The following is a 26,854-nucleotide window of genomic DNA, read 5'->3' on the forward strand; positions in this document are numbered from 1 at the left end:
CAATCTTTCTGTTCTTTTATGCCTTTCATTCTCTTAATTGAAAGAATCAAACTTTTGTGCTACTTTAAATGAAGAAATATTCCCTTTTATTCTTTTATTATTATCCTTTTATTCAGTGATTGGAGAGAATATTTCCAATAGTTTTGAATAAAACTGGAGCTACAGACATTAGTGTCTCACCAGCTGAAAAGGAAGAGCACATGTTTTATGTGAAAGAGTATATATTTTTATTACTAGTCAGTAAGTTTCTGACTGATTTTTGGTTACAGAAATATATTTGTGTTTCCAGGTTTCTTACATGCTACAGCAATGAAGTGAGAAGATAAGAGAACCATAAATTATTGCATTCTTCACTGGCTCTATAACCAACATTTCATCCACACCTTTTTGGACATAGATAAGAATAATATGAACTTCCCAGAATACAGAATAATGAATACAGTTTTCAGGGGATCTCTTGCACATATATAGTCCTCTCTTGTGCTCTTTCTCCCTGCCCTTCCACATGTATTACATGAAATTTATTCTGTATAAAAGTTATCTTCCCCAACTTTCTATGATACAAATCTGTAAGTTCTTTAGCATTCTATCTCTTTTTATCCTATGCTTCTTTCTGCAGAAAAGTAGCACTTGTCTAAAAATGATACTACCTGCAGGACCTTGTGAATTGACGTGTCAGCTGGGACAGAACTATATTGTGCATAACATAAATCCTGACAATCTTTTTCCATGACAGGTAGATCTTATACTTTCCTTACACTTATAGACCCGATGAAGACATTTTCAGCACTTGATCTAAGGAATAAAGACATTAACAATCTCAAGATGTTTAATGGTCTTCCATTAGTGTGCTAGGGAACAGCATCCACTGAGGACTGAATACCAAAGAGCTCTGTCAGGTTGTAGTCCACAAGGCCTGAGTATTTCTGGAAATGGAGGGGAGAGAAAAATCTGTCCCACCCACCAAAGAAAATGCTCCAGCTCTACCCCACCAGATGACTCATGAATGTCTATTAAAAGATAATAATACCACTCCTGCCCTAATCACCAGAATGAGTGGGAGGTAACTGTTGATCTGGACTTGGAAACAGGCTCAGCTGTAAATAAGACATTGGTCTTATTAAAGTTTTATTTGCCTGCTTAGGTGGTGTGAACCTTTTGTTATAGTTCCCAACAGCGGAAGAACCTGAGAGATATTTTTAGTATTTCTCCACTGCTCTGGCAAAAGCAGTCTGCCTGTGTGGGTTCTGGGGAGTGCATAGTGGATATGCAGTGTGCAGTGTGTGGGTAGAGTTCTTTAGGAATTTCATCCTACACAATTTCTTTCACACTTCTGTGTGGCACCTGGCCTAAGGACTACTTTAATACACCAAGAAATGATAATTTACAGAATGTTCTGTATTCTTCCCTTTCTTCCTTGCTCTGTCAATTTAAGTTGTAAACAAAAGATGATGAAAACAGAGAGAAGCCTCATTTAACTCACTGCCACATTTGACATATATAACTCACTATATATATATATATATATATATAACTCACTATATATATATAACTTCTAACTGTATATATATAACTTATATATATGTAACATATATATATATAACTTACATATAACATATATATAACTTAGTATAGATTTTTCTCTTTGTACTATTGTTTGTATTTTTATTTTCATTCTAGCCACAACAGGGTTAATTTATAGCAAGCATAGTAGAATGTCTTATGGCCTACTTCTATTCCAGTATTCTACAGTGTGAATATTGTTCATCACTGGTCATTCCATTATTTTATCTATACGTCTATTCTTGTATTCTACCATAGTACTTTAATAGCATTCTGAATGCATTGTACTTTGGGGAGGATGAACTGTGAAAGATTATCAGGTTTTTGACTATGAGAATATCATCAGTGTACAGTGTCAGGCTGAAATATTGACTATAATGTAAATGTTCATCTTCAATAAATGTGAAAGTATGCATTTTTTATTTATTAACACTTATCTAATTACAGCTGAAGCTGCACTCTGTTGATATAATAGAAAAGGAAATTAATAAAGAAAGGTTAGATGATGAATAGGCCTTTAACCAGAATATAACAGCCTGCAAAGTCTTGCAAAGATGTATACAGAATAACTGAGTAGTTCTCAAAAGATTTCTTAAAAATTTAGAAAGGTCTATCAACTTTTACATCTCTATCTCTTTTCATTATACAGGCAAAGATATGAGTTGAGGCTGCTGTATTAATATTAAAGAAACTTCAGAGAACTGTTTGAAAGTGTCTTGAAATAAGAAAGTAACAGTAGCTTTGATATTCTTAAAATCTGAGATTAAAAAAAAAAAAAAGACTTTATATACATGTTGAATGTGTATAAAAGTCTTGAAACGACAGGCAAAGAAGAAAAACAATGGCACTCAGAGAAAGTCTGTGATATATTGTGCTTAAACTTTACACAATGGAGAGGTGCAATGAGCCAGAAGTTAGAAGAGATATAGGTTCAGTTCTGTCTCCTGCTAAACTTCCAGCATAGTGTTCACTTAATTTTTCCTTCAAATGAAAATAGTATGCCCTTACCTCACAGTGTGAGCTGAAGGGAAGATAAATGTTAGAAGACTAGTAACAAATAAAAAGACCCAGAACAGAATTGTGGATTTTGTATGTGATCTGGAACAATGTGAAAATTTCATAAACAGGAAAACATTCTGCTTCCATGGGACTAATTTGAGCATTACCAGATTTGTGAATACAGTACAGGCAGTTTGGGAAGTAATGTCAGGCTGAGAAATTTCAGGTGCCATTTCTGTTTCACTGATATGGCCCATGGTTAATCAAGGAAGAAAATAGTGAAGGAAAGTGGGATGAAATTGAGACAAACATGCATAAGTATCATTTTCAGTCACCATAGTTGAACTCCAGGTATAGGTTTGCAAATTTGTCCATCTCTTTTCCTATTACCATGAGACTTAGGGAATGAAACACAAAAAAAAACTAAGATTATAAGCTAAGATTAACACAAGATGCCAGGAGTTTGTAGAGGTCCTGTAAGTGTCTAATGTACGTACAAAGCACCAAAGATGGGAGGAAGCAGTTCCTGCTGTTACCATGGGCTAGAAATATTAGATATCCAACTGTATGCATCTGTTATTATCGAGAAGGTAGGGAGGTGTTACAGCTTGTGTAACACAGCAGAATGGATTTGTGATGACTTCATGCAAGTTTACAGCAAATGCTAAAGATTATTTGATCTAGAATCCATGAAAGGAAATAAGGAAACTATCATTCCAGCTTGGTCAAAAATTTTCCCTAGTGCATCTCTTTTTCTGTTCCATTTAGCAATAACAACATAGAGAAACCACTTTGAGATTTTTTATTTATTTACTAAATACAGTCTTTTAAGCTGCTTTGAGATGAGGTGTATGCTTTTTGGACTGATCATGACATTAAAAAAGAGGAAAGTTTTACCTCACCTCTAAGATTCAAATCTCACCACTGAGATTTGAGGACTGCTCTGCTGAAGCCTTCTTAGATTGTTAATCATTCTTCCATGACCAAATAAGGGGGAACTCAGTTTTGTCTCAGTGTCTAATGTTTTAGACACTGAGAGAGGCTATGATCTTGATCAAGATTCATATTCCAAAAATGTAAGTAAATGGATTCCCCATCTGTGAACAGGGCAGGGAGGTGCCCAGAAAAGGCATCTCAGAAGTGTTTCAAAGCTTTTCTTCCATCTCTGTGGTAGTTCCAATTAGACAAATGTGATGGACATTAATTAAAATTAAAGATCATTTTGCAACATTCTATGTTTTGCACAAGCATGTGTAATTTGAATTTGTTTTGCAAAATTTGGAATCTTATATTGGTAATGTAATTTTACAAATATTTCTCTCAGTAGATATTTTTATTTCATACACATTACAAACACACAGGCTTGTTATTAATGCATTTTCCCCATTTTGGGTTATATACTAAGGAGCATAAAGTAAGTAGGAAAAAGATATTTTAGACATACCTTATATAGAAAACTATTAAAAATAAATAATCTTCTGTTTTAGATATCTTTGAATTCAGAGAAGATTTTTATCTTGTCTGTCACCAAAGAAGTTAAAAGCACTTTTAACTTACTAGTAAATCTTTCATATGAGTCATTTTCAAGATAAAGATGTCCCTTCTCTGAGTCACTTAACAATTAAGCCATGGATCAAAACTCTTTTTTTCTTTTCCCCTTATCTAACAACTGAATCCTATACTTAGAACATCCTCCTCTTGTATATGGATAAATGTTTATATTTTCAATAAGGCAGGGAAAAAAACATTTTTACTTTTTATAATTCAGCAAGTTAATAATGGAGAAATAGATCACAACATTTGGAACATGTGTACAAGCATTGACAATTTTATGTTTTAAAATGTTTGGGTTTTTTATGTTGATTTAAAAGTAACGTCATTGATGCTTTATGTGGAAACCATTAATGGAGAGTACTGTGACATATGTACTTAGAAAAAAAGCATTCATTTGGGATTTTGATTTACTCTGTCAGTTGGGAAAGGAAAAACTCTTGAGCTATATTCATCAGTTGATAATTCTGTCATTTGTCTTTCTGTAAATCAAAATGGTTGTATGATGTCATTGATATGTACCAGAAAAGACTAAGCAAAGAAAATGTCCTGTCCATGTTATAACACTAATGTCAGCCATAAATAAATAAATAAAACAAATTAATTAATTACTATCCTTGCACTTCTTGGTGTATTTCATGCATATTTCCATGGCTCTAACACAATTTACAATTACGTTTCAAGTCAGATGTAGAAATGAGAATTTAGGTTATAATTTGGGAATAAAATCAACAGCTTTTTTGATGCAACGCTACTTTTTATTTTTATTTTTATTTTTCTCAAGAAAAAGTCATATCTGTCCCCAAGATGCTGAATTTATATTCCATATCTTCTTCAGACAGACTGCAGTGCAGAGGTATGGAAATATACCTGTGCCTGCCTCTTAATCCAGACTTGCCCATACATAAGGACAGAACAGTCTCACTGTTACTAAGAACAGTCTGACACATCTGGGACATACTGAACATTTCAAGTTTCATATTATATGTGACATGGATATATCACTGTCTGGCGAGGAATATTTCTATGAATTATTATGGAGAATGACTATTTCTGGAGCTGAATAATGTAGTCAGGTAACCACTTCTTGGCATTTATCACTGGGATAAATTAGAAACCACTCAGACTCTCATATCTGTTTGGTCAGGCAAGGTCTTTATTATTTTATCTCATTTGCTTTGCAAAGATCTGAATAGGTTGTGATCTGAATAACTGAAAGATTTAAATTGTACTTCAATCTCTTGTTCCTCATAAAAGATAAAATCAGATGACAAAGGTTTGGGTCCTATTTTCCATGTCACAGAAGTTGGAGTCCCTAGAACTGTTTCAGGCTATTCATTGTGCTGTTGAGCAACCCTTCTGGGCTGAGTTCAGAATGTAATTGTGTGAAAATTAGCAATATTAGAATATTAGGGTATAGTTACAGGACAGACTCTCTAATAGTTTCATTTGTTAATCTACTTGAGGATAAAAGTCAGGTGTCTCTAACAATTTCTAAAATCTGTTCACAACCTTGCTTAGCTGACAGATTTTGATATTTGGGCTGGCAGGGGGAAGGATACATGGAATGGATACGATTTCTGAAGAGATGTTGGTTTTTTTCCTCAAGTAATCTTCAAGGGATCCTAATTGGTTTTGGTTTTCCTTATTTTCAGTGTGTAGATGAGATGCCATAAAATATCTGCGTAGTAAGAAAACAAGATACCTAAGATAATTCTACATCAGTACTATGCAGTGATCTTTTCTCATCAAATTTGAATTGTCAAGTGTTTCACATGTTCAAAAAATCTGGACATGGTAAAAACCAGAATAAAATAGATTAAGACAAGGCTAATTGACGGCAGCTGTCTCATGAATGACTATGAGTAGAGAAGGGTTATTCAATGACTTTTTCCTACTTGGACAAAGATTTTGCTACTTAAAATTTATCTGAATATTTCCAAAAACAAAGCCTATTTTTCTCCAGATTACTTAATACAAAACAAAATTGTGACTATTTGGCATTAGCTGCCTTTAAAATGACCTTTGTAAGGTAGTGTAAAGGTTTCCCAGCTGTTGAGAATCTCAGAACACATTCTAGATGGCAGATGTATCATGAATATACACCCTCAGTAAAGATCACTGTACTCACTGTGACAGCATATCCTCTGCGTCTCAACTGACCATAGAGGTTGCATTTATTACGAAACAAATATCAGAAATGAACAATAATATTCATTTAATCTATTAAGGTTAAACTTCAATTTAAGATTACCATTTTTGGAATCATTGTTGAAAAAATAAAATTATAAAACACACCATTAACTTTTGCCTAAACATGGAATTCTATTCTTAATTGTCATTTTAAGAGCCTTTTCTTGCTCTAAAACTGAAAGAATACTTTCCAAAAGATTCCCCCAGACCAAAAAAGGGGGAAAAAATCTTCAGAGGAGTTAACCTTGATCATGACTGCTGCTGATTCCTTGAATACTTTTCATATGGAAACACACACTAAATGCAAATAGGTATCAAAAAGCACTTTGGGGTGTATTTTGATAGGCCTGTGAGTTTCAAAGCCAGCTTCAGGAAACTTTGTTTTCCTTGTAATTTTAGTGACTATATAGTGGACTTGGCTATTTTATAAGTACAGAGATGGAGAATTGTCATATTTCTTAGAAAATAGCTCTCTGACAACAAGTAGGCCTTGGTTAAACATTTCTTGTTTAATATGAACTATAACTAACTACTGTTTACTATGTCTCTCATGAAATTGCTTGTACTATTTTGCAAGCCACCTTATAGTTTTCTTCAGTAGCTTTCTTTCATTTTTCTCTCTCCCAGAGAGAACAACCTGAAATACAGTTTTCTGGTAAATTGTCAATTACAGATGTGATGTATCAGTGACATAGACAAGTGCCTTGCTACTAGCACTGATTCTGGTTTTTACTTTTTGTCAGATGTGGAATTTTGTTTCTGCATTTTTAAGCAAAACCTTCTATAAATTTGTATATATTTTATTACATATCTCTTAGTATAGAAATTTATGTATTCTTGTTGGCTAAAAATGCCTTTTTCTTCTCCATCTGGTAAGAGAGCTAGAATCAGGTCTCTTGAGTATAACATGCATAACTGTATTCAAACTATATCTATGCAGTGTTCTCCATATTTGAGTGCTGTAATGATTGGATAGCTCCATATGAAAGGTTTGGCGAATGTACAATGTGAGACAGTGCTTGCACTATAGAATTTATAATTTAGTTCAGTTGGAAATGACTGTCAACTACGTAATCATTTCAGGGCTAACCAAAAATTAAAGCACTGAGGGCAGTATCCAAATATCTCTTGAACACTGACAGGCATGGGGCATCAACCAAATCTCAAGGAAGCCTGTTCAAGTATTCGACCACCCTCATATTACTGACTTTTTCCCTAATGCCCAGTCTGACCCTCCCCTGGTGCAGCTTTGTGCCGTTCCCTCATGTCCTGCCATCAGTGACCAGGGAGCAGAGGGTGGCACCTCCCTCCCAACTTCCCCTGCTCAGGAAGTTGCAGAGACCAAAGAGGTCACCTCTCAGCCTCCTCCAGAGCAGACAACCCAAGTGCCCTCAGCCCCTCCTCATGGGACATGCTTTCCAGCCCTATTACCAGCTTTGTTGCCCTCCTCTGGATGCTTTCAAGGACCATCACATCCTTTTTGTATTGCCGAACCCAGAACTACATGCAATACTTAAGGTTGAACCCTATATATAGGAAGAAAATCACTCCTACCTATAAGTTGTGGAGAATATGTTGAATTATTGCTAGAATTATTTTCATCTTCAGAAGCTGTAGATACCGATCTGTTAAGATATATAGAGTCAGTTCTAACTCCAGTGTCAGGCTAGCTTAGAATAAAGGAAATCAAGCAAATCATTTTACTAATCATTCTTAGACACACATATTTGAGAGATAATGGTAGTTTCACCAGGGGAAATACAGATCTGGAATTTTTTTTACAGAGTTCCTTTATATCAGTATAGTTGCTAGGAGTGAAGACAAAGGTATTTGTAAGCTTCTATTTATCCTAGTGACTTTAAATATTTATTATGACCATCATTATTTTACAGATGGGAACAGTTTTTTGTGGGTGTTGTTTTTTGTTGTTTGTTTTGTTTTGTTTTTCCATAAAAAATAAATGTTTTTCTCTAGTCCCTTATGAAGGCTTCAGGGCTGTATAGAGTTGAGTTTCCAAAAACAAATAACAAAGGAAATGCATGCAGCGCTCTGGCTTCAGAAGGTTTCATGCTATTTAAAGATAAATGGCAACCATTTTCCTTCAACCTTCATTTTGACATTTTAAAAGATAAGATGTACCTCTCAGCTTATATCAACTCACGAGTATGTCTGAATATCCCTTTGGCATCTCTTTCAGAAATGTCAGATGTCTAAGATGAACAGGAAGGTAAAAATTATTTTCACAGTTTTACAGCAACAATTTGTTTCCAAAGAAGGGAAGGTGTTACTACAGATCAATAAAATAATAATTATTATTATAATAATAAAAATCAGACATGGATAGGTGCTGATAGCTTAGCATCACATGGTCACAATTCAGTTACACTCTTGTCTTATCTGCATAATGAAAAGGTGGAAATGAAACATTATTTTTGAACAAATCTCTGCATTTCTAAAAGCAAATGTAAAAGACAGGTCAAACTGACAAGACATTTCAAATAGATGTAAATGTCCAACTCACCAATCATGGTCTTCTGCCTTTTGGAAAGGGAGCAGCTTGATGTCCTTTTGCCATCGATGGCTGCTGTTTTAACGTGCAGTAAATGGAGCTTTTCTTGTTTGGTATGATCAACTGTACTTCCTGCAGTCTTGATTTTATAGGAGTAATTTATTCTGTGTTGATTATTGTTAACCCCAGTGGTCTCCTAAATTCTCAAGAAATCACTACACAAACTGATATATCTGTAAGTAAAACAATTTGTAAAATTTCCCAATAAAACCTGATGTATTTTAAATGTGGACCTTAGGGCTTTCCTTCCTTTCCTTTTCTTTATAAAGTCATTTCAGGTGTGAATTGTTGTAGAGAGGCTCACATTAGACGGTCATATAAGACTTTCTGCAGGCTCAGAAACAGAGAAGTTTAACTGCTAACTAACTGCTAATCCCTTCTGTGTTTTTTATACCTGAATAATAACCAGAATAATATAAAAGCTCTTTGAAATACACAGGAAAAAAATACATACAGATAGAAGGTTAGGTCATATCACCATAATGTTCTTTATAAGCAATTTCAGAATGAAGTGAAAATATTTTTTACAGTTCATTGAAAAGATATATGAAATAAAATTTCCTCCACTTAATTTGAAGTATCAACCAGTGCTCTGCTGTACTATGAAATTTATACGTGCAAAGAAAGATGAAATTTTGGATCCAAAATCACTGAAGTTCACTTTTTCAAGTGATTTAGGAGCCGTTTCATATGTATTTTCCATGGGATGTGAGCTCCTAAATCCTGTAAAGATATCTGCTGATCCAGCTGGGCTCTCTGAAGACAAAGGTCATAATTACATAGATCAGAGTTAACTTACTTTACTGTTGACTGTATTTTAAAGTACAATATAGTGGGGGCTGATTATCACTGGTTTCCACTTCCTCTCCCTGGACCTCTCAAATTGTTTCAAGAAGTCTGCACAAATAATTAAAATTCCTCTTCTCCATGTCTAATTTGTACGGTACATACTGTGCTTCATACCTCAGCCTATTCCAGAAAAAGCAACAGCTAATATTATTATTGCTTCAATGAGATTCAGTGGTCCATCCCATAAAATAAGGATACCACCTATCACAGCTGTTCATAAACATTGCCTTTTGGGAAGTTATGAGGGGTGCTCTTTGGTAAGAATGGATCTTCCCTTCAGAGTCAATGTACAGGGCAAAAAGCCCTTTTTTCAGTTACATATTATTCCTTACCACAGTTTTCTGAAGATTTTTTTTTTTCCTGCTACACTTGTAGGAAGTTGCATTTTCTAACTGTAGAAGATTTCCCTACTGTCCCATTCCATACTCTTTTTTCCCAGTCAAAAAACATTTAATAGCTACTACTTTGATTTCTCCCCCTGGTGTGGAGGGCTCTTGCAGAGGTGATGCCCAGGCTGCCCTCCTTGCTTACAACAATGGTCTTTATAAAAGAGTGTGTTTGTTTGGTTTTGATTTGTTTTGTTTTGCTTTGGTTTGTTTCTTCGGTTGTTTGTTTGTTGTTTGTTTGTTTATTTGTTTTTGTTTTTTTTTTTACCATGCCTTTGCCCAGGTATCTTCTGTTCATACAGTTATAGAGGTTTTGTCTATTACTAGTTAAACAATTAGTTTATTCAGAGAATCTTTGTTTTTGCTTTTGTTTTTGCTTTTTCCATATAGTATGTGGTAGTGTACTGTATCCTAAGAAAGAGTCATTAATACAATACCAATATATATATCACAACTTAGAATATAAATTAATAACCTCTAATTTTCACCTGAGATTATTTATAATCAATGTTATTAATAGTTGCATTATTTACTTATACTGTACAAAGCACACATTTTCTTTGAACTAGATAATGAAATTACTTGATAGGATGTGTCTTTTATTCTACAAACTTCTTATTGAAATTGGTGTGATCAAAATATTTGTGTTCATAATTTCTTGGAGAATGAATGGAAAAGATTAACTGAATTTACTTTAGATTATCAGATGCTATCTATTGATCAAAAATAAAACCAACAGATATAGCAACAGAAAAGGAAATTAAAAGAGTACACAGCATCATATGTAATTATAAGTATTTTTTTCTGAATTCAGTTGTGCAGTTAATTTTCATGCTCCATCCTCTCTCTACTCCATAATCTAAATAATAGATCCATAATCTATTTCTTTCATCATGTAGAATTGGTTACTGCATAATCTCCAACCCTATTTTCCACATTTCATCAAAGAATATTATTTTTATAATTATCGGTCACCTCTGCAAATCTGCAAATCTGCAAATGCTCCCTCACAGGCAGTCCAGTTACAGCTTTTTAAGCCTTGTAGTGGCTGGAAAGACACTAACTTTTATGTTTGAATAGTTTTCCAGAGGTTTTGTTGTGATACTTCTGTATGTTGCTTCCTTACAGTTATTCCAGCTGTATTCTTTCATTCACACATTAGGACATAATAAGGAACAGAAAAAAAAGGTATAACTGAAAGTCAGATTCTCAAGAGATTTATGCTGCAGCTCTTTCTCTATATATTTTTTCCTACATTTGTCACATTTCTGCTCATTGGCTTGCAAAAGCTCCTTCACATTCAGAAGACCTACACTAGGTGTCTGCCACCTATCTCTGGGTCGAACTGTAGCTGTCTGCCCTACTCACAAAGCCTGTTGCCAATAATGATTAGAGAGGAGCTTTCAAAGACAAACTGAATGTGCCTGTTTAAGATCTTTCTCTGTTTCCATTGACCTATCAGTGGTAAGAAGAGTCTTGCCCTCATATTATCATGTTCATCCAATAGGGAACATGATACATATTAGTGGATATAAGCACGTCTCCAAACAATTGTCAATTGAAGAATACCAGGACTGCAGATACAACACAATAAGTGGTCTTAAATCCATTGTAATCACCTGCTTTACCAGCGAAGGTATTAGATAAGTGGAGGCTGACAAAATGTTGCATATGGAGGAAAGCAAAATCACAGAATCATTCAGGCTGGAAAAGACTACCAAGATCACCCAGTCCAACTTTTAACCTAGTACTAAAGTCCAACACTAAACCATCCTATGTTCTGCGTCTACACATTTATTGAATACCTCCAGGGATGATGATTCAACCAGTTCCTTGGGCACCTTATTCCAGTGCCACACAACCCTTTCAGTAAAGAAATTTATCCAGGTGCTCTCACTTCCTGCCTTTCTGTTTCCTGTGCACCACCAAGTAGTCATTGCAGGTAATGATGAGCCCGGCCACTAGCAAGATGAAGCTCTGGAAGCCAACCTTGCCATTGTGGCACTAGTCCAGGTCCTTCATGATCTTGTCCAGCACCAGAACTCCTTCTCTCTCAACACCCACAGGTCCTCCTTGCTCAGGTGGTTCTTGTCTCCTGCATAATTGTGGAAGGTGAAATCAGGGTCTCCATGGTGTGCTCCATTATGGCTGCTTGGGGAGGGGACGGCATGGAACAGGGCAGTGGCAGTATGGAGCAGGACAGTGGGGCAGTGCTTTGCCCAGCTGGTGTCCTCTTGCTCTTTCTCGTAGCAGTTCTGCACTGTTACTCATCATGCAGTATCTGCATCTTTTGGCCTCTGGTAATAGTGTTGTAGATTTCTGTGCAAATCTACAGGTGAAGGTGAATCTAAAAGGTGAAGGCTCTCTGTTGAGATGTTTATGATTGGTTCTGAGGGTCTCTCTTCCTTCTGCTCAGCATTTTGTTCCCAAATGAATGTATAAAGGAGGCAAAAGGTATGAGTCCAATGTAGAGTTTCCAGCTCTTCGTGCTGGCAAAGTGACTATATACGTATGATGGGGCAAAAGATTTCTAGGCAAAAGTTATCGGACTGCTTCAGGGAATAATATTGTTACTTTTTTTTTTTTTTTTTTTTGGTTGGTTCTTTTTTTGTGGTGAAAAGCATTTTCCCTGCAAAGATTGGTTACTGTGAGAGCTGCAGAGGTCTGTGGACTCAGTAAAGGTATTATGCTGGGCCTGAAAAATGAAGAAGATTATTGTACATCCATTGCACAGTCCTTCACTGAAGAGTCCTAATCCCTTGTCCTCTTGTCCCAGCAACACCTCCCTTTCCATAGACTGAGACACAAGAGTGGTGAATTGATAAGGTCATCAGGTTAAAGCCCAAGGCTCAAGATGGTGCTTAACATACAGTGTCGATTTATACAGTCATTCTTTCTCGACTATACTCTTTTAATTAGTATTTAAATATTCCCAGTAAAGTGGAATAGGTCAAACAGGAGCCATCAATGACCTGAATCCAGAATACTCTATAGCCTATTTATTAGAGTGTTCATCTGGGAAGTAGAACAGACCAGTCAAAATCTACCATTTCTCTCATTTAGAGCAGCTTGCACTGAGGTTTCTCTCATCCCATCTGAATTGTCCCATCAACAAAAGTATTATTTAAAAGGGAATAATCTCTTTTTTCCTAGTAGCTTGACTAGCCCTCTGCTTCTAATACACCTATCCTTAAAAAAACATTTCACATTAAGTATTTTGACTTTTTTTTTTAATCTGTTGTTGGCAGGATAAAGGCTGTAGTGCATAAAACAACTAGGAAATAACTTAAATACAGAACATAACTATTTTACGTTTGAATGAGTCTATATAGAATAGGGGTGTTTTTTTGTTGGTGGTGCTTTTTGTTGTTTTGTTTGTTTTCTTTTTTTCTTTTTCTGCTGGGATAGTAGGAAGTCTAGCTATTGAATTGTAAAATCAAGTGCCCATCCTTAACCATGTACTTCTATGCCTATTATACCTTAAGGAGACATCAGTGCACTGATACAAAGGGTATTTTATTTAAGCTGACAGAACTACAAGCTTACTCCAGACTTTGAAAGTTTCACAGTATTCTCCTCAACATTTTCACCAGTTTTCAAAGTTTATTTATACCTATAAAATCTTGCAGGGTTTCAGATTGTGTCCTAATTGACAACTCTGAAACCAGAGTGATAGTAAGAATGTCTGAATTTTAACTGTTTGGAATTTAGCAAATTAATCCATTGATGTTGATAAAGGTGATCTGTTGATAAAATCTTATATGTTGATAAAGGTGACATTTGTGACCTGATGGGGTAGTTTTATGTACATGAGAAATTGTGATGTGGAGTCAGAGGTATATATCCCTAGAGTAATTTTTAATTGAAATTTATATATAACTTTTTTAAGTTCCTAACATCATTGAAAATCAATAGCAATCACAACCCAAAGTGCTCATGAATCTCCTGATCCACTGCAACATTCATTCACCTAAGTATACTAAATTGACTTGGATTCTGGTTGGCTGTAATGCAGACAGTTAAATCTGTCTTGGGAGAGAAAATATGTGTTAAATGGGTGGGAAAGATATCTGGAATCTTAACCTGTTGCTGAATGACCACTCTCAAGTGATAGGCTCCATCATGTGACTTCAAAACAGCCAAGGCAGCAAATACACTCATCTTTCTCTTTCCCTCGATGGTTTTTGCTTGATTTGCAGGCAGATTTGGAATGATTAGCCTTTCACTCTCACTTTAATGACCATAACTGATTTTCTTGTATAGTACACTGTGTTTTCAAGGGAAAATCTGACCCGGCTACACTAACAACCAAGAATGTGCAAGAGATAACCTTCCATTGTACTTCAGCTTTGTCTCTGCAGCATTGCTTGGATTGAAAAAATGTAAGAAACATTTTTCTTCACCAGGGAAACCATACAGGACCCTTAATTTGAAAAGATAGGTACTAAATAAGAAGGAACTATTTTTACATTGCAACAGTCCTAGGAATATGATCCTTTCAATGGTAAATATCTGTATATATACATGTATATGTCTATATGCACACAGATAGTTTTAATTGCTTTTATTATAACTTGCAAATATCTGTCATTGTATGTCATTTCAGATATGCTGTGATACTAATCAGATTTGTCAAGATGAGACAGTACCTTTCTATTCCCTCTCATACATTATGAACCTTGACTGATATCCCCAAGGGAAAAAAAGCATGATGTGTCATTTATGACCTGCTGTATGCACAAATTACTTACATTTTGTATGCAGTAGGATAACAAAATGCTATTGATTTGGAATTAGACTTTTGTAAGCTGAACTTTATTTCTAGCTGTCACTTGGCGTATTTTCTCTCCTGCTGTGAAATGTTTGATCCAAAATTTATATTTGGAGAAATGGAAGCAGTGATAATTTTAAACTATATTAAAAAAAAAAAAATGTACAAATTGTATCCCAGTAGATAGACATTATTTACAAGCAGAATAAATATTCTATAAATAAGATTAGATTTAGAGAATCTTGTTCTGCTTATACAACATCGCTGTTTAGCAGAGCAGCTTTCCAAGGCTTGAAGCAAGGCACTGATTAGTGTCAAGATGCTTGAGCAGAAGCAGGTTTAAAAGATAGAAATAAAGGAAATAAAGAAAAATGCAAAGTACTACATAATAAACAACATATTTTTATACATAAAAATATATTTTATATAAAAATATAAAAAATATTTATAAATTTTATATAGAGAGAATATATAAGAATAAATGTGTCCTTTATTTCTTCAAAAATATCAATATAATGATTCTCAAGTAGAGGCTATATACATCTTGTGATGGCAACCATCTGAAAGTCTTTAGCTTTATACCTTAGCTCTAGTGGTAGTTTCTAAATGATTATTTGCCATTTCTATGTGAAAGGCTAAGTTTATTTATCTTTCTATAGTGCAGCTCTGTCACTTTCCTTACCTTCATCATCCTAGAAAATTATCAGTTTTACAGGTTGTATCAATTGTGACCAGAGATATGTGATGTCAAGGTGAGAAGCAAAGTTATGAGAAAACCAGGCGTCACCTGATTCCTTGAAAGTTTAGATCTTTATGTGTGCAAGTGTCCCTGAAATCACTGATACTCATTAATGAGAGTTAGTAACAAATTAACTCAACTAGACCAGGAATATATGTAACATACCTTTGAATATTTTAACAGTAGGTTACAAGCAGATTTGTAGCCTAATCTTGTGGAGATTTCATGCACTTTGTCTTATGTTATCTGTGGAGTTATGAGTATTTTTTACTATTGTTGTTGCATATTCTGGAAAAGAAGTACCAACCAAGATTTTTTAGCATACCATTATCTTTTATGAGGAGGTGTGATATGAAAACATTTCATATGTTGGCAGGTTTCAGTAACCATGATTATGTTTTGTGTGCAGAAATTACTTTTCTAAATATCTCAAGAAGTATATTAAGTCACTGCTGTTAACCGTCCTTTAAACAGTTAATGTGTATCATCAGTTTACTTAGCTAATGTTAGTTCTCCCCCTCCTACCACCTTTCTAGGTCCAAACCTATGCTTTCTGGAATTAAGTCTTCTTTGGCTTTGTAACTGTTGCTTCTATGGAGATTATTTAATTAAGTGAAAAATGTTATGCAGAAAGATATTTAAAATCAGCTATAAGCCTCTTCACAAAGCATAATGATACTTAAATATACTTGTACAAAATCACAATACAAATCACCTGTGTTTCTGTTGGATGAAATGGGGTATAAACATTCTCATTGCCATCCATACATGTCCTTGACAGCAGAATTCCAGCCAAATCTTGGGTTGCTTAAATACATTAACTCCATTACATTCCATGAAAGTACACTTAATCACATCACCTAAGAATCTGGCCTACAGCCCATAACAAGGCAATCCTTTGGAGAGTAATGATATTTTATACTTTCATCAATCACTCTCCTAGGTATGTTGTTATTTGTGGCAGACTAAAAAATGTCTCATAATAATCAGAAAGGCTAGTCACGGCTATTCCACAGAATTTGCTCCCAAATTAGCTCTACTAATTGTGGCCCTGCTATACGAAAATTTCCTTCCAGAAAGCATGAGTCTCTCTTTAATAATGCAATATTTACATTTATTTTAAATGTTCTGAGTACAGATGAATTTCAATGTATCAGTCATACTCTTGATTTTTGGGCTCCAAATGTTACATTTTATTTCTTCTGATTTCACTGTTTGCCTAGGACGTATGTCTATGACCACAACAATAATAGATGGTAAGAACGGATCTGTTCCCTCATCATCCATGAAAGTGGGCAAGAAATCGGTTACAGAAGACCTAGTGACAACATTCAGCTCACCAGCAGCATGGCTTCTTGTTGTCGCTCTGATTGTTACCTGGTCAGCAGTAGCTATTGTAATGTTTGACTTGGTGGATTACAAAGCCTTTGCAGGTAAAACTCAATATATTCTGTTTGACATCTTGTATATTACAATTTAAAAATTTATTAAGGAGTGTGTATTATATAAATATGCATTTCTCTTGCCTTCTTGGAGTCAGCACAGTGTTTCTGCTGAGTTTACCAAGAGAGGAGATATTGTGAGAAATGTCAGAACATATTAGTTTATACTTCATACATTTTTATAATTTAAATCTCTCCATTTTGCAGCCCTTCCTTATTATGGAAAATGCATATGTCAACAACAATATGATATGTATATGAGCATGCATGGTCAGATAGATTTCTGTTTTGCAATTTCTATATAAAACTATTTCAAAACTAATAACATGAATTACTAATTTACATTTTCTGAAATATATTTTAAAATCTCTCATAGTTTCCTTGAGCATCCTGATACCTGCTTACACCATTCAATCACAAACCATATGCAAAAGATAATTTATAAACATGTTAACCCTAAATTCATCTTCAAAAAACAGAAGTACCAAGGACTAGATCCTTAACATTAGCTAAGTCACATCCATATCTTCAGTAAGGTAATAATTCAGTCCAGTTTAAACTGATCAAACTCAATATGCAAGCTCAAGTGTTGGTGTATATATTATTTTTTGAGGGCAAGGCATACGTGTGTGGTACAGGGACTGTGATTCCAGTTGAGAAGGGGGAAGAAAAGAATGGTGAATAAAAGTGATCTCATCACTAGTTGATTTTTATTCCTTATAGCTGGCAATAATATATAATAGAAAACAAACTAACTACCTGTGTTTTTAAAGGGGGAGTAGTGTTCAGTAAGCCACTTTGGAAACAAAACTTTAGTGAGGTAAGTGTGCTGAACCGACTGGGAAATGTGTAAGCAAAACAGGAAATAAATGATTAGGGTCCTTTTCTTTCTTAAAGAACAGACTAAAAGTTATCCCATCTGTCACTATAATTAACTAGGAATTGAAATTCATACCTCCGACTTTTAATTCAAAACAAATATTGATGTTTTAAACTTAATTTCCTGGAATTTACTTATAAATCCATAGATTTTTGTCCTGCTATATATCAATATTGACCTCAAGATTTACTGAAAAAGCTTTTGATGCAGAAAGCTTAAAAGAAGCCTACCAATCTTGGATTAATAGATGACACAGAAGATTGAAAAATGGACAAAATATATGGAAAACCTCTTTTATTTATTTATTTATTTATTTACTTATTGTACTTCTCATCTGCCTTTGTTTTCAGAAGGAAGTCACTTGAATCCCAACAAAACAGAGACCTCCTCTTGAGCCCCCTTTCCAAAACAGGCATCAGATTTTAATATGGGCACCATACATAACGCAACAAAGTAGATGTAAACCAAGAGAGAGAAGCCACCATATTCTGTTCATAACTTTCCATATTAACTTTCCATATTAACTAACAATCAATCAGTCAATCAATCATATTGTCAATATGTTTTTTTTTCAGTAAGCAGTCAGGAACCAGGGTATAATTCAGACAAAACTCCTAAACTAAGTAATTCCTAGATTGTCAGCTCATGCATGCTCTGTATCCTACTCAGGGTAATATTAAGCAATGAGAATCTGTATTCTTATTGAAAACTGAAGGAAACTTTCTAAGCAGATGGAAATCTGATTCATGTTGTATTGGTTAAATGCACTTAAGTCCCAAAGGTGTTAATGGAAACTGACATTTTCAGACCAGGCTATAGACATAAAATAAGGTAGAATTTAATCTGCAGAGAGAGTTCATATTTTGTGGAGATACGTGAAAGATGATACTTTAGTATTTTCATGGGCTCATTTCTTTTTCTTCCCAAAGATATTTCTGTTCCTAAGTGATTAATTAAGCCAGCATTTAAATCAGCTCTTAGTGTTGAAATGTTAAGAGAAGGAACTATTGTGATACTTCCAACCTAGATTTATTAGACTGCTTTCAGTTTTTACAGCAATATAACAGTGGCTACATACATGTAACTCTTATCATGGCCCCTGGAATTTGGTTTCTGACTTCCTACTCAGTCCAGTTTTTCCAGGTGAAACCTACTGATTCATAAAAAAACTCTATGGGAATAGCTGAACATTTCACATAGGAGCACCTGGCTGGGATTATTGATATTAAAATGATTTTCACTCATCGACAGTTTGGTCTTTGCCTCCAGTGAAGCTATACTGTACAGAGGAGAATTTGGAGCATATTTTAAAGTGACGTCTTAAATCTAAAACCCAGTGGTAGATTTTCTCAGGTTTGACAGTGTTCCTTGAACAACCTACAAAAAAAAAAAAAAAAAAAAAAGAGTATAGTTTTTTTTCAAGACTCTCTTTACTTTATTTCTTTACTTGATGTTCCATGAAGTTCAACTTTAGAAATTATACATAGTATATGAATGAGGAAAGCTAAGAGATGAGAACTTGGTTAGTCTAAAGAAGAAACTGAGAAGTATCCTAAGAACAGCCTGAAGATTTTCAAAAGGTAGTTACAAAGATGGCAGGTGACAAAAAGTTATGAAGGTTATTTTCTTGTAGCATCAGGTGATATATCAAGGGCCAATGGCTTGAAATTACACCCTGGGAGTTTTTGTTGAACACTGGGGAAAAAAAATGTCTTTGCTGGGAGGGTGGTGCAACACTGAAACAGGTTGCTCAGAGAGACTTGACTAGATGGTCATGGCCATGGCTGGATCCAGAGTTGACAACAGTCCCTTGCTGAGAGTGACTGCACCAGAGGAGCTTCAGAGGTGCCTCTGATCAACATTTATGTCATTGCATGTTTTGCATATTTTTGTAAAAAACTCTGTTAGAATTGAATAAGATATTTATTTAGAAGGCACCTAGCCAGAGATTTGTGGACACACAAAGATGGAGCAGATTCTTCTATCCTCACAAATGGGAGTGAATCTGTCGAGCTTTGTAGTCAAGATTTCACTCACTCATTAATATAATTAATCTTGTGGATTTTAGCATATATGTTTCACAGTAATTTGTAGCAGGATGACTTAAAAGTATACTGTGCACATCTGCAGAGCCAACTCTTTGCCGGGTTTGGAAGAAACAAGGACCTAAGCTAGGAGAGCTGTGGGAGGGCTGGGTAAATTGTCACACACTTACACACTGGGGCTGGCTCTAACCTACTGACTCCCACTGGAGACTGTTGTTATGTTTCTGTTCCAGAAATGCCATCTCTCTAGTAAAGTCACTAGTAATGACTACACTGCATAAGATCTGACTGTAGCAGAAAACAGTAGTGGGTAAACATAATAAAACAGGCTAGAAACCATGTGGCTGAGGCATATACATAGAATTGTTCCTCCTGATTCTCCTACAGAACTGCTAGCCTCTGGCAGATAAAGGATCTGTAACCAACTAAATTATGATTTTACCCAGATATACCCTGAGATTACACATTGTTATTTGTGGAGCTAAGTAAAATCACACGAAATTGACCTCAGCAAAGAAGGATGTATTTTAAATTTTAACTCAAGCGTTGTTTTCTTATTTGAATAATTAACATTTTTGCTCTCATTATTTCAATAGAAAATAGTTCCAAAATACATATAGTATTAGCATATGTATTGTAGCTGTTATGTGCCCTTTTAATTTATCAGCATAAGCTTCATATTGACTCTATGATTAGAGAGTGCCAATACAGAGATTTTGCTCTGGTTTCATATTCCTTTAAAAGTAAACTATTGAGCTTTGGAATTTTGACAATTTAAACAAAATTAGTTTTGTCCTCCATGTAACTAAATGAAAATTACTTGCTTGCTTTCATTCTAAAATTCTAAATAAGACGTGGTAAATCACTTTTAGGGAGGCCCTCTCTATTCACTGTCTGAAAAGGAATCTTTAGAAGTGAGGAAGAGTAACACATCTTCTAGATGAACTTAGGTGACATGAAACTCCTCTTACAGAAAGATCATAAGATATATTTTACATAATTTTATACATTGAGAACCTAATTATTATAAATTCTATAATATTCTGTACTATTCAAGAGGTACAGGATATGATACAAAATATTGCAGGGAGGACCTTGCATTATGGAATGTACACGCAAAACTGTGCATCGTTGGTGGCTATGGGTAAGAAAGTTTGTTCAGATGTTAGAACATCTGAGAATTTGCAATCAAGTTTGGAAGTGAAATTTGAGGGAAGCACGAGCCAAAAATTATATCAGTGTTGAAAGATTTGTCCCTATTCTGTCTACCCAGAAGAAGGAAAATATTTTTTTCAGTGTTTTACTTTGGTGTGTTATATTCATTCCTTTGAGGAGAAAAAGTTTGTATTCCTAGCATGTTAAAACTATAAATGTATTTGAAATATTTCTAATACAGTATGAATGTGACTTGTATTACAAAAAACTGAGATAGGACACTATGAATCTCATGCTGTATACGATGTGTGTCAGTATGCAATAAGTAGCATACAACACTGGAAGATCTTTTATACATTCTCAGTATTTCCAGAAAAGCAAAAAGATTAATTCTGGTTTGATATGTGCTTTGCAACAGTTTGTTTTTACTGCCATCCGGAGTACTAAAAAAAAATGCACTTGGTTAATTGGCTTCATAATTCATGAATGTATTTCATGCATTTCTTATACACATAACTGGATTATATATTTTAATTGGTACACATAACTAAATAATTTAAGATTATTTTAGTCCTAAAGATTGATTGCCCAGGAATCCACATTTGCTAATGGGCTAATAAAGTGTTCAGAATTCCCTACCATCTCTGTGACCAATTACAGCTAATTAACACCACCCTAATTTCAGCTCCAGAGTGTTCAATATTCAGGGTAAATTGATAGTGAGTTTACCAGTCACCTAAAAGCCAGAGTAAATCAAACCAAATAAAATCTCACCAAATCTATGAAAGTCCAAACTATCCAGAAAATTATCTAAGTGAAAACACAGAATACATATAAAATGTAGCCAGCTTGCCATCTTCTTGTGGCTACTTTCATAAAAGAAAAAAGATCAGGCTCATTGTGGTGGATAATTTATTGTGCTCAACCACAGAGAGGCTTTTTAGAGACCCACAGCACAGGCAGATCTTTGTGGAGACAAAGCATGCCAGTGATGGGAATGGAGGCATGGAACTCCCAGCTCCACAGGAAGCTGCAGGGATCCTAGTAATATGTTCTTATTAATGTTCTCCCTTCCCTTCCCTTCCCTTCCCTTCCCTTCCCTTCCCTTCCCTTCCCTTCCCTTCCCTTCCCTTCCCTTCCCTTCCCTTCCCTTCCCTTCCCTTCCCTTCCCTTCCCTTCCCTTCCCTTCCCTTCCCTTCCCTTCCCTTCCCTTCCCTTCCCTTCCCTTCCCTTCCCTTCCCTTCCCTTCCCTTCCCTTCCCTTCCCTTCCCTTCCCTTCCCTTCCCTTCCCTTCCCTTCCCTTCCCTTCCCTTCCCTTCCCTTCCCTTCCCTTCCCTTCCCTTCCCTTCCCTTCCCTTCCCTTCCCTTCTTTTTTAATTTAATATCAAAATATCTGAACAAATTGTTATGAGCTTTCCTGCATCAGCTTCTGACTAACACAGTCTGAAGTCATCATTTCCCTGTCTCAGCTTATGGCTCCTTCTGTTACTGACTTATACCCACAGAAAGCTTTTGGATGGCCTTGGGTAGGCAGAATGATATAGCTACTTTTTATAGCTACTTTTTTTTTTTTTTTTTTTTTTTTTTTTTTTTAGTAGAGGAAAACAAATGAACAAAAAATTAAGAACCTGCTTTTCATATTAGCATCTGTATTTTGGAGAAAAAAGATTAAAGAAAATAATGAACATTACTGTAAGCAACTTGTACTGTGTAATTGGCACACAAAGATTTATTTTCCCAGTCTCCTGCATGATAAAACTGTAAGCTGCAAATCCTGTTTAAGCCACATTAAATTCAGTAAATTACTGATATCCTACTATTATTTTTTGATATTATATTATCAAGATAAATGTTACCAGGAACATATACATCCATTTTTCTTCTGCAATTTTATCCTGCTGTAGTCATCCTGTTGTGCTTATGTTCACTGGTAACTGACAAACTGGTAACTGGTAACTGGTAACTGATAAAAACACTTCTATATTTGCAAAACCCCGTACAAATCTCCCACAGAATATAGGAGTGGAGTGTTAAAAGAAAAAATAAAGTTGTTGTCTTTTAAAAGACAATTTTTACTGTATTTACAGGTCTCAGTCCAGAGCATGAGTAAACATCTTATACATTGAAAAGTTCTTAATGACATTCTTAATTGAATTATAAGGGATTTTTGAAAATGTACACACCTAGAACACACAAAACATTTTTAACTGTCTTCTAAAACCACTTAAAGGGCTTTAAACTGAATCCTAGAAGGGCTGCCCACATGACAGCATATTTCTCATTTACGACCTTGCAGAAAATCTTACAGCTGAGTTAAAAATATTATTGTTATTATTATTAATAATAACAAATAAAAGCTATAAAATTATTTTTTACTGGAAAGATTGACATCCTATGGAATTCTACAGCTCTACAAGTACTACATTCATCCCAAATAGTCTAGCCTACACAAGCTGAAAATAAGTAACTTCAGAAACGTGCTTGATGAATAGGGAAGGATCTAAGAACAGAAATAAGGCTTGCATGCTTACAAGTGTTCCATGGAAAACGAAATACAAACTAAATTTCTAGCCTGGAGTCTTACCGGTGAAATTTCTAATTTTAAACAAGCAATAGAGTAATTCTTTCATTGACAATTGTGGTAATGTAACTTTTTGGTTATTTGCTGTTGAAGAAATACATATCCTCGACTAGAATAAATTATATGTACTATATGCTCATTTCAGCAATAGAATATGTAACTTTTGAAAATACCTGTGCATTTAACTATTTTTATATTGCTCTGATTCATACAGCATTATTATTGTTTATCTTTCTAATGAACTCCAGTTTCTGCTTCATAACAGCAGATCCTCAGAGATAAAATAACTCCATGACCCTTCATAACTGATACCTTTAGTTGGGTGACAGCTGAGAATGTTCATGATTGCTAATGGTGTTTCTTCCTTTTTTTATTGGCCTTTCTTGGGTTCATCCTGTTGTCATCTGCTATAGCCACCTATTCACAACATTGCGATGATCCCTGTTTACCACCTGGTAAAGACACTCTGCCTGCAGTGTTCTGAATATGTGTGTGCATGTGCGCTCTGCTTGCCAGAGCTAACAAAGCATGGGCATGAGCAGAGTGCCAGGATGTGGCAGCACTGCTTCTCTGCTAACACCCAGATCTGCAATGTTAATTACAATAGCAAAATCCTCACTTTCACTTCCTGGTTGAGACAAGTCTGTCAGCGAGAAGAAACATGCAGTCAGTAGATTCCCTATATTCCCAGGAATTAAACAGAGATATTAATTGCATCCTGATAAATGTCTTTTTAAATACCATTGGACAATTATTTAACAGCACTGCTTTCTAAATCTGAAGTTAAGATCTGTATCCTCTGTTAGGGAATTGAAACCTTAGAATGAGCCAAAAATAAAGCTTTAAATTATTTTAGATGAAATGTCTGGCTGTTTCAAGAACCACCACCTCATTAGGGTTTGATCCATCAAATCAGAAGATTTTCAGCTGATATCAAACCACGTCACATAAATTGCATAAAAAGCTTATGCTAAAACAATGTCCCTGTATACATATGCCTGTATGTCCATATCAAAAGTACCTTTAATGTCTTGATACTTTATGAAATATTGTGAATTTCTTCCTAAATTTTGGAAATTCTACTTATAGTCTATATATTTTTTTGCATTCATATTACATATAAGTATATTCTACTTATAACTTATTTGCTCATATTTGGGGTAAAATGCATTTATCCAGTTTCAGGTGAAGTTTTCTCTGTGGACCTGACCTCAATGTAATTCACTAGGACTGATGTTAGAAAGAGCCAGAGAAACAAAAAAATATATATACTACAGAATGTAGTCTTCATATTTACACTTTAAATACTTATAAAATAAAATTTTCTGGGAAATATTGAGGTTGAGTTTTCTTTGGAATTGTTTTTATACTGGTGAAATTCCGTGATACCCACCAGTGTCTATCATGCTGCAAGCATGACAAAAGAGCTAGTCTATGAAATATACACTCATGCTGAATAAATTGGAATATTAATAATGAAAGACTTTATGTATATTTAGTTTTATATGTTAGATACTACTCTTCAGATGACCACAGAGTAGACCGCTAATAATAACAGTGAAAAACCTTAAAAATGTATAAACTTTCAATTTTAAATAAATTCTCTATATTCTCTCTATAATGTTGTAGTACAATAGGATATGTTTTATTATGAAGAATTAGTTAGGCTTTTGCATTTTATCAAAAATGACAGAAATTCTCTGTCTTCATCAGCTGTACCTTGTCAGTAACAATAAATTAAATTATATCTCATAGATCAATCCTTACACCAGATAATCACCACCATTTGTAATTTAATTGCATTCAATTCATTGGAGTCAAAATACGTAATTGATGAAAATCCAACAATTATTAAGTCAGTCACTGAAATTCATTAAAAAAAAAAAAAGAAAAAAAAAACACTTTAAAATAGATTGAACTCTGACTATATATTTAACTATTAGACAAGCAAAAAAGATTGATGGGTGACCACATTCCTGGCAGGATTATTAAGACTGAAATGATGACTGAAGTGATTTGCACAGATAAATCAATTAGCCACTTTTTTTTGCACACTTCATAGGAATAAATGACAGAGACCATGAAACATAACCAGATTTGCTTGAGGTGTTACAACAAATCATAATGTGATTAATCAATTTCTGTTTTGAAAAGCCACAGTTACAGGGCTTATTATTAGTCTCAATTTAATAAATAAATAAATAATAAACAAATAAAGTTTTCCTTAAATTGAAAAAAAAAAAAAATAAATTTTACTCAAGTTGAAATTACGTTATCACTTTATGAAAACCATTTCTTGCCCAAAAAATGTACCTAATATACCTAATGTTGACAGAAGGACTTTGGAAGTCTGTTGTTGGTTAATTTCAAAGAACTGAGGTGAGATATCACTTAACTTTAAAAGTACAAAATCTATATCCAGATAAACTGGGGTAGAAATTGTGAGTCAAGAATTCAGAACGGGAGAAATAAGATGGCTGGAATTCGTGTACTCATATTTACTCAGAAATAGTGTTTCTGTACCAGTAATGCTGCAGAACTAAAACAGGTTATAGCAATTTTGATGGAACAAGCATGAAAGCCAGTTTCAAAATACATGGGGAATTTTCAGAAATACTTAGAACTTACAGCACATCCAAAATGATTTTTAAGTTATTTTAACCATATCTGTGTATGTTTAGTAAAGAAAATCCAAACAGTGTTCCAATTTTTGTTGACAGTTGACAACATTCTGGAAATGTTATTTGTGTTTTCCTATGATAAAAGGTAATATATGAAATCCTTTAATTTGACTGGGATTCATACTCCATCAGCTGTAATTCTTCCAAGTTTAAGAACTCATCAAAAAGTTCTGGCAATTTGAAATTCTGAAGGTCCCACTGGGAAAGAAAAAAAATAAAATAAAATATTATCATTCTAATTGAAGTAAAAATCCCAGCACAAGTACGGCTGAACATCTACTGAACTGAAAAACATCCTTTATATTACATCATGTAATAAAAGGCATAACAAAATAAAATGTTATTGCAACTCATTATTGGTGGTGCCCATGCTCTTTTGGAATGCAAGTAATTTATTGAGATAAATACTTGTATTGATCTGGAATTAATTGTGAATGTAAAATTACAGAT

General features: G+C 34.5%; 2 protein-coding genes across 21 annotated transcripts in view; one reads left to right on the forward strand and one right to left on the reverse strand.

Annotated features, from left to right (window-relative positions):
* Positions 1-26,854, forward strand: part of TRDN (triadin) — a 239,662-nt gene that overhangs the window by 19,359 nt on the left and 193,449 nt on the right. For 16 of the 20 annotated variants that reach the window (XR_011808384.1, XM_072036042.1, XM_072036049.1 and 13 more), the window contains exons 2-3: positions 16,844-17,053; positions 24,137-24,178. The exons of 1 other annotated variant lie outside the window; for it this stretch is intronic. Coding sequence is in view for 18 of the 19 variants with exons in the window: in XM_072036049.1 (XP_071892150.1) it covers positions 16,844-17,053; positions 24,137-24,178 (252 nt within the window). In the remaining variant the exon portion in view is untranslated. The remainder of the gene's footprint in view (positions 1-16,843; positions 17,054-24,136; positions 24,179-26,854) is intronic. 3 more of the 20 variants (XM_027454606.3, XM_072036046.1, XM_072036055.1) reach the window with 2 other exon arrangements.
* Positions 11,354-12,591, reverse strand: LOC106016361 (protein S100-A10). The gene is given in 3 exon segments (XM_021270793.4): positions 11,354-12,149; positions 12,152-12,229; positions 12,232-12,591. Coding segments are annotated over 3 exon segments (273 nt in total). The 5' UTR covers positions 12,281-12,591; the 3' UTR covers positions 11,354-12,003.

This window comes from Anas platyrhynchos, chromosome 3 (genome assembly GCF_047663525.1).
Source record: "Anas platyrhynchos isolate ZD024472 breed Pekin duck chromosome 3, IASCAAS_PekinDuck_T2T, whole genome shotgun sequence".
Classification (NCBI taxonomy): Eukaryota; Metazoa; Chordata; class Aves; order Anseriformes; family Anatidae; genus Anas; species Anas platyrhynchos.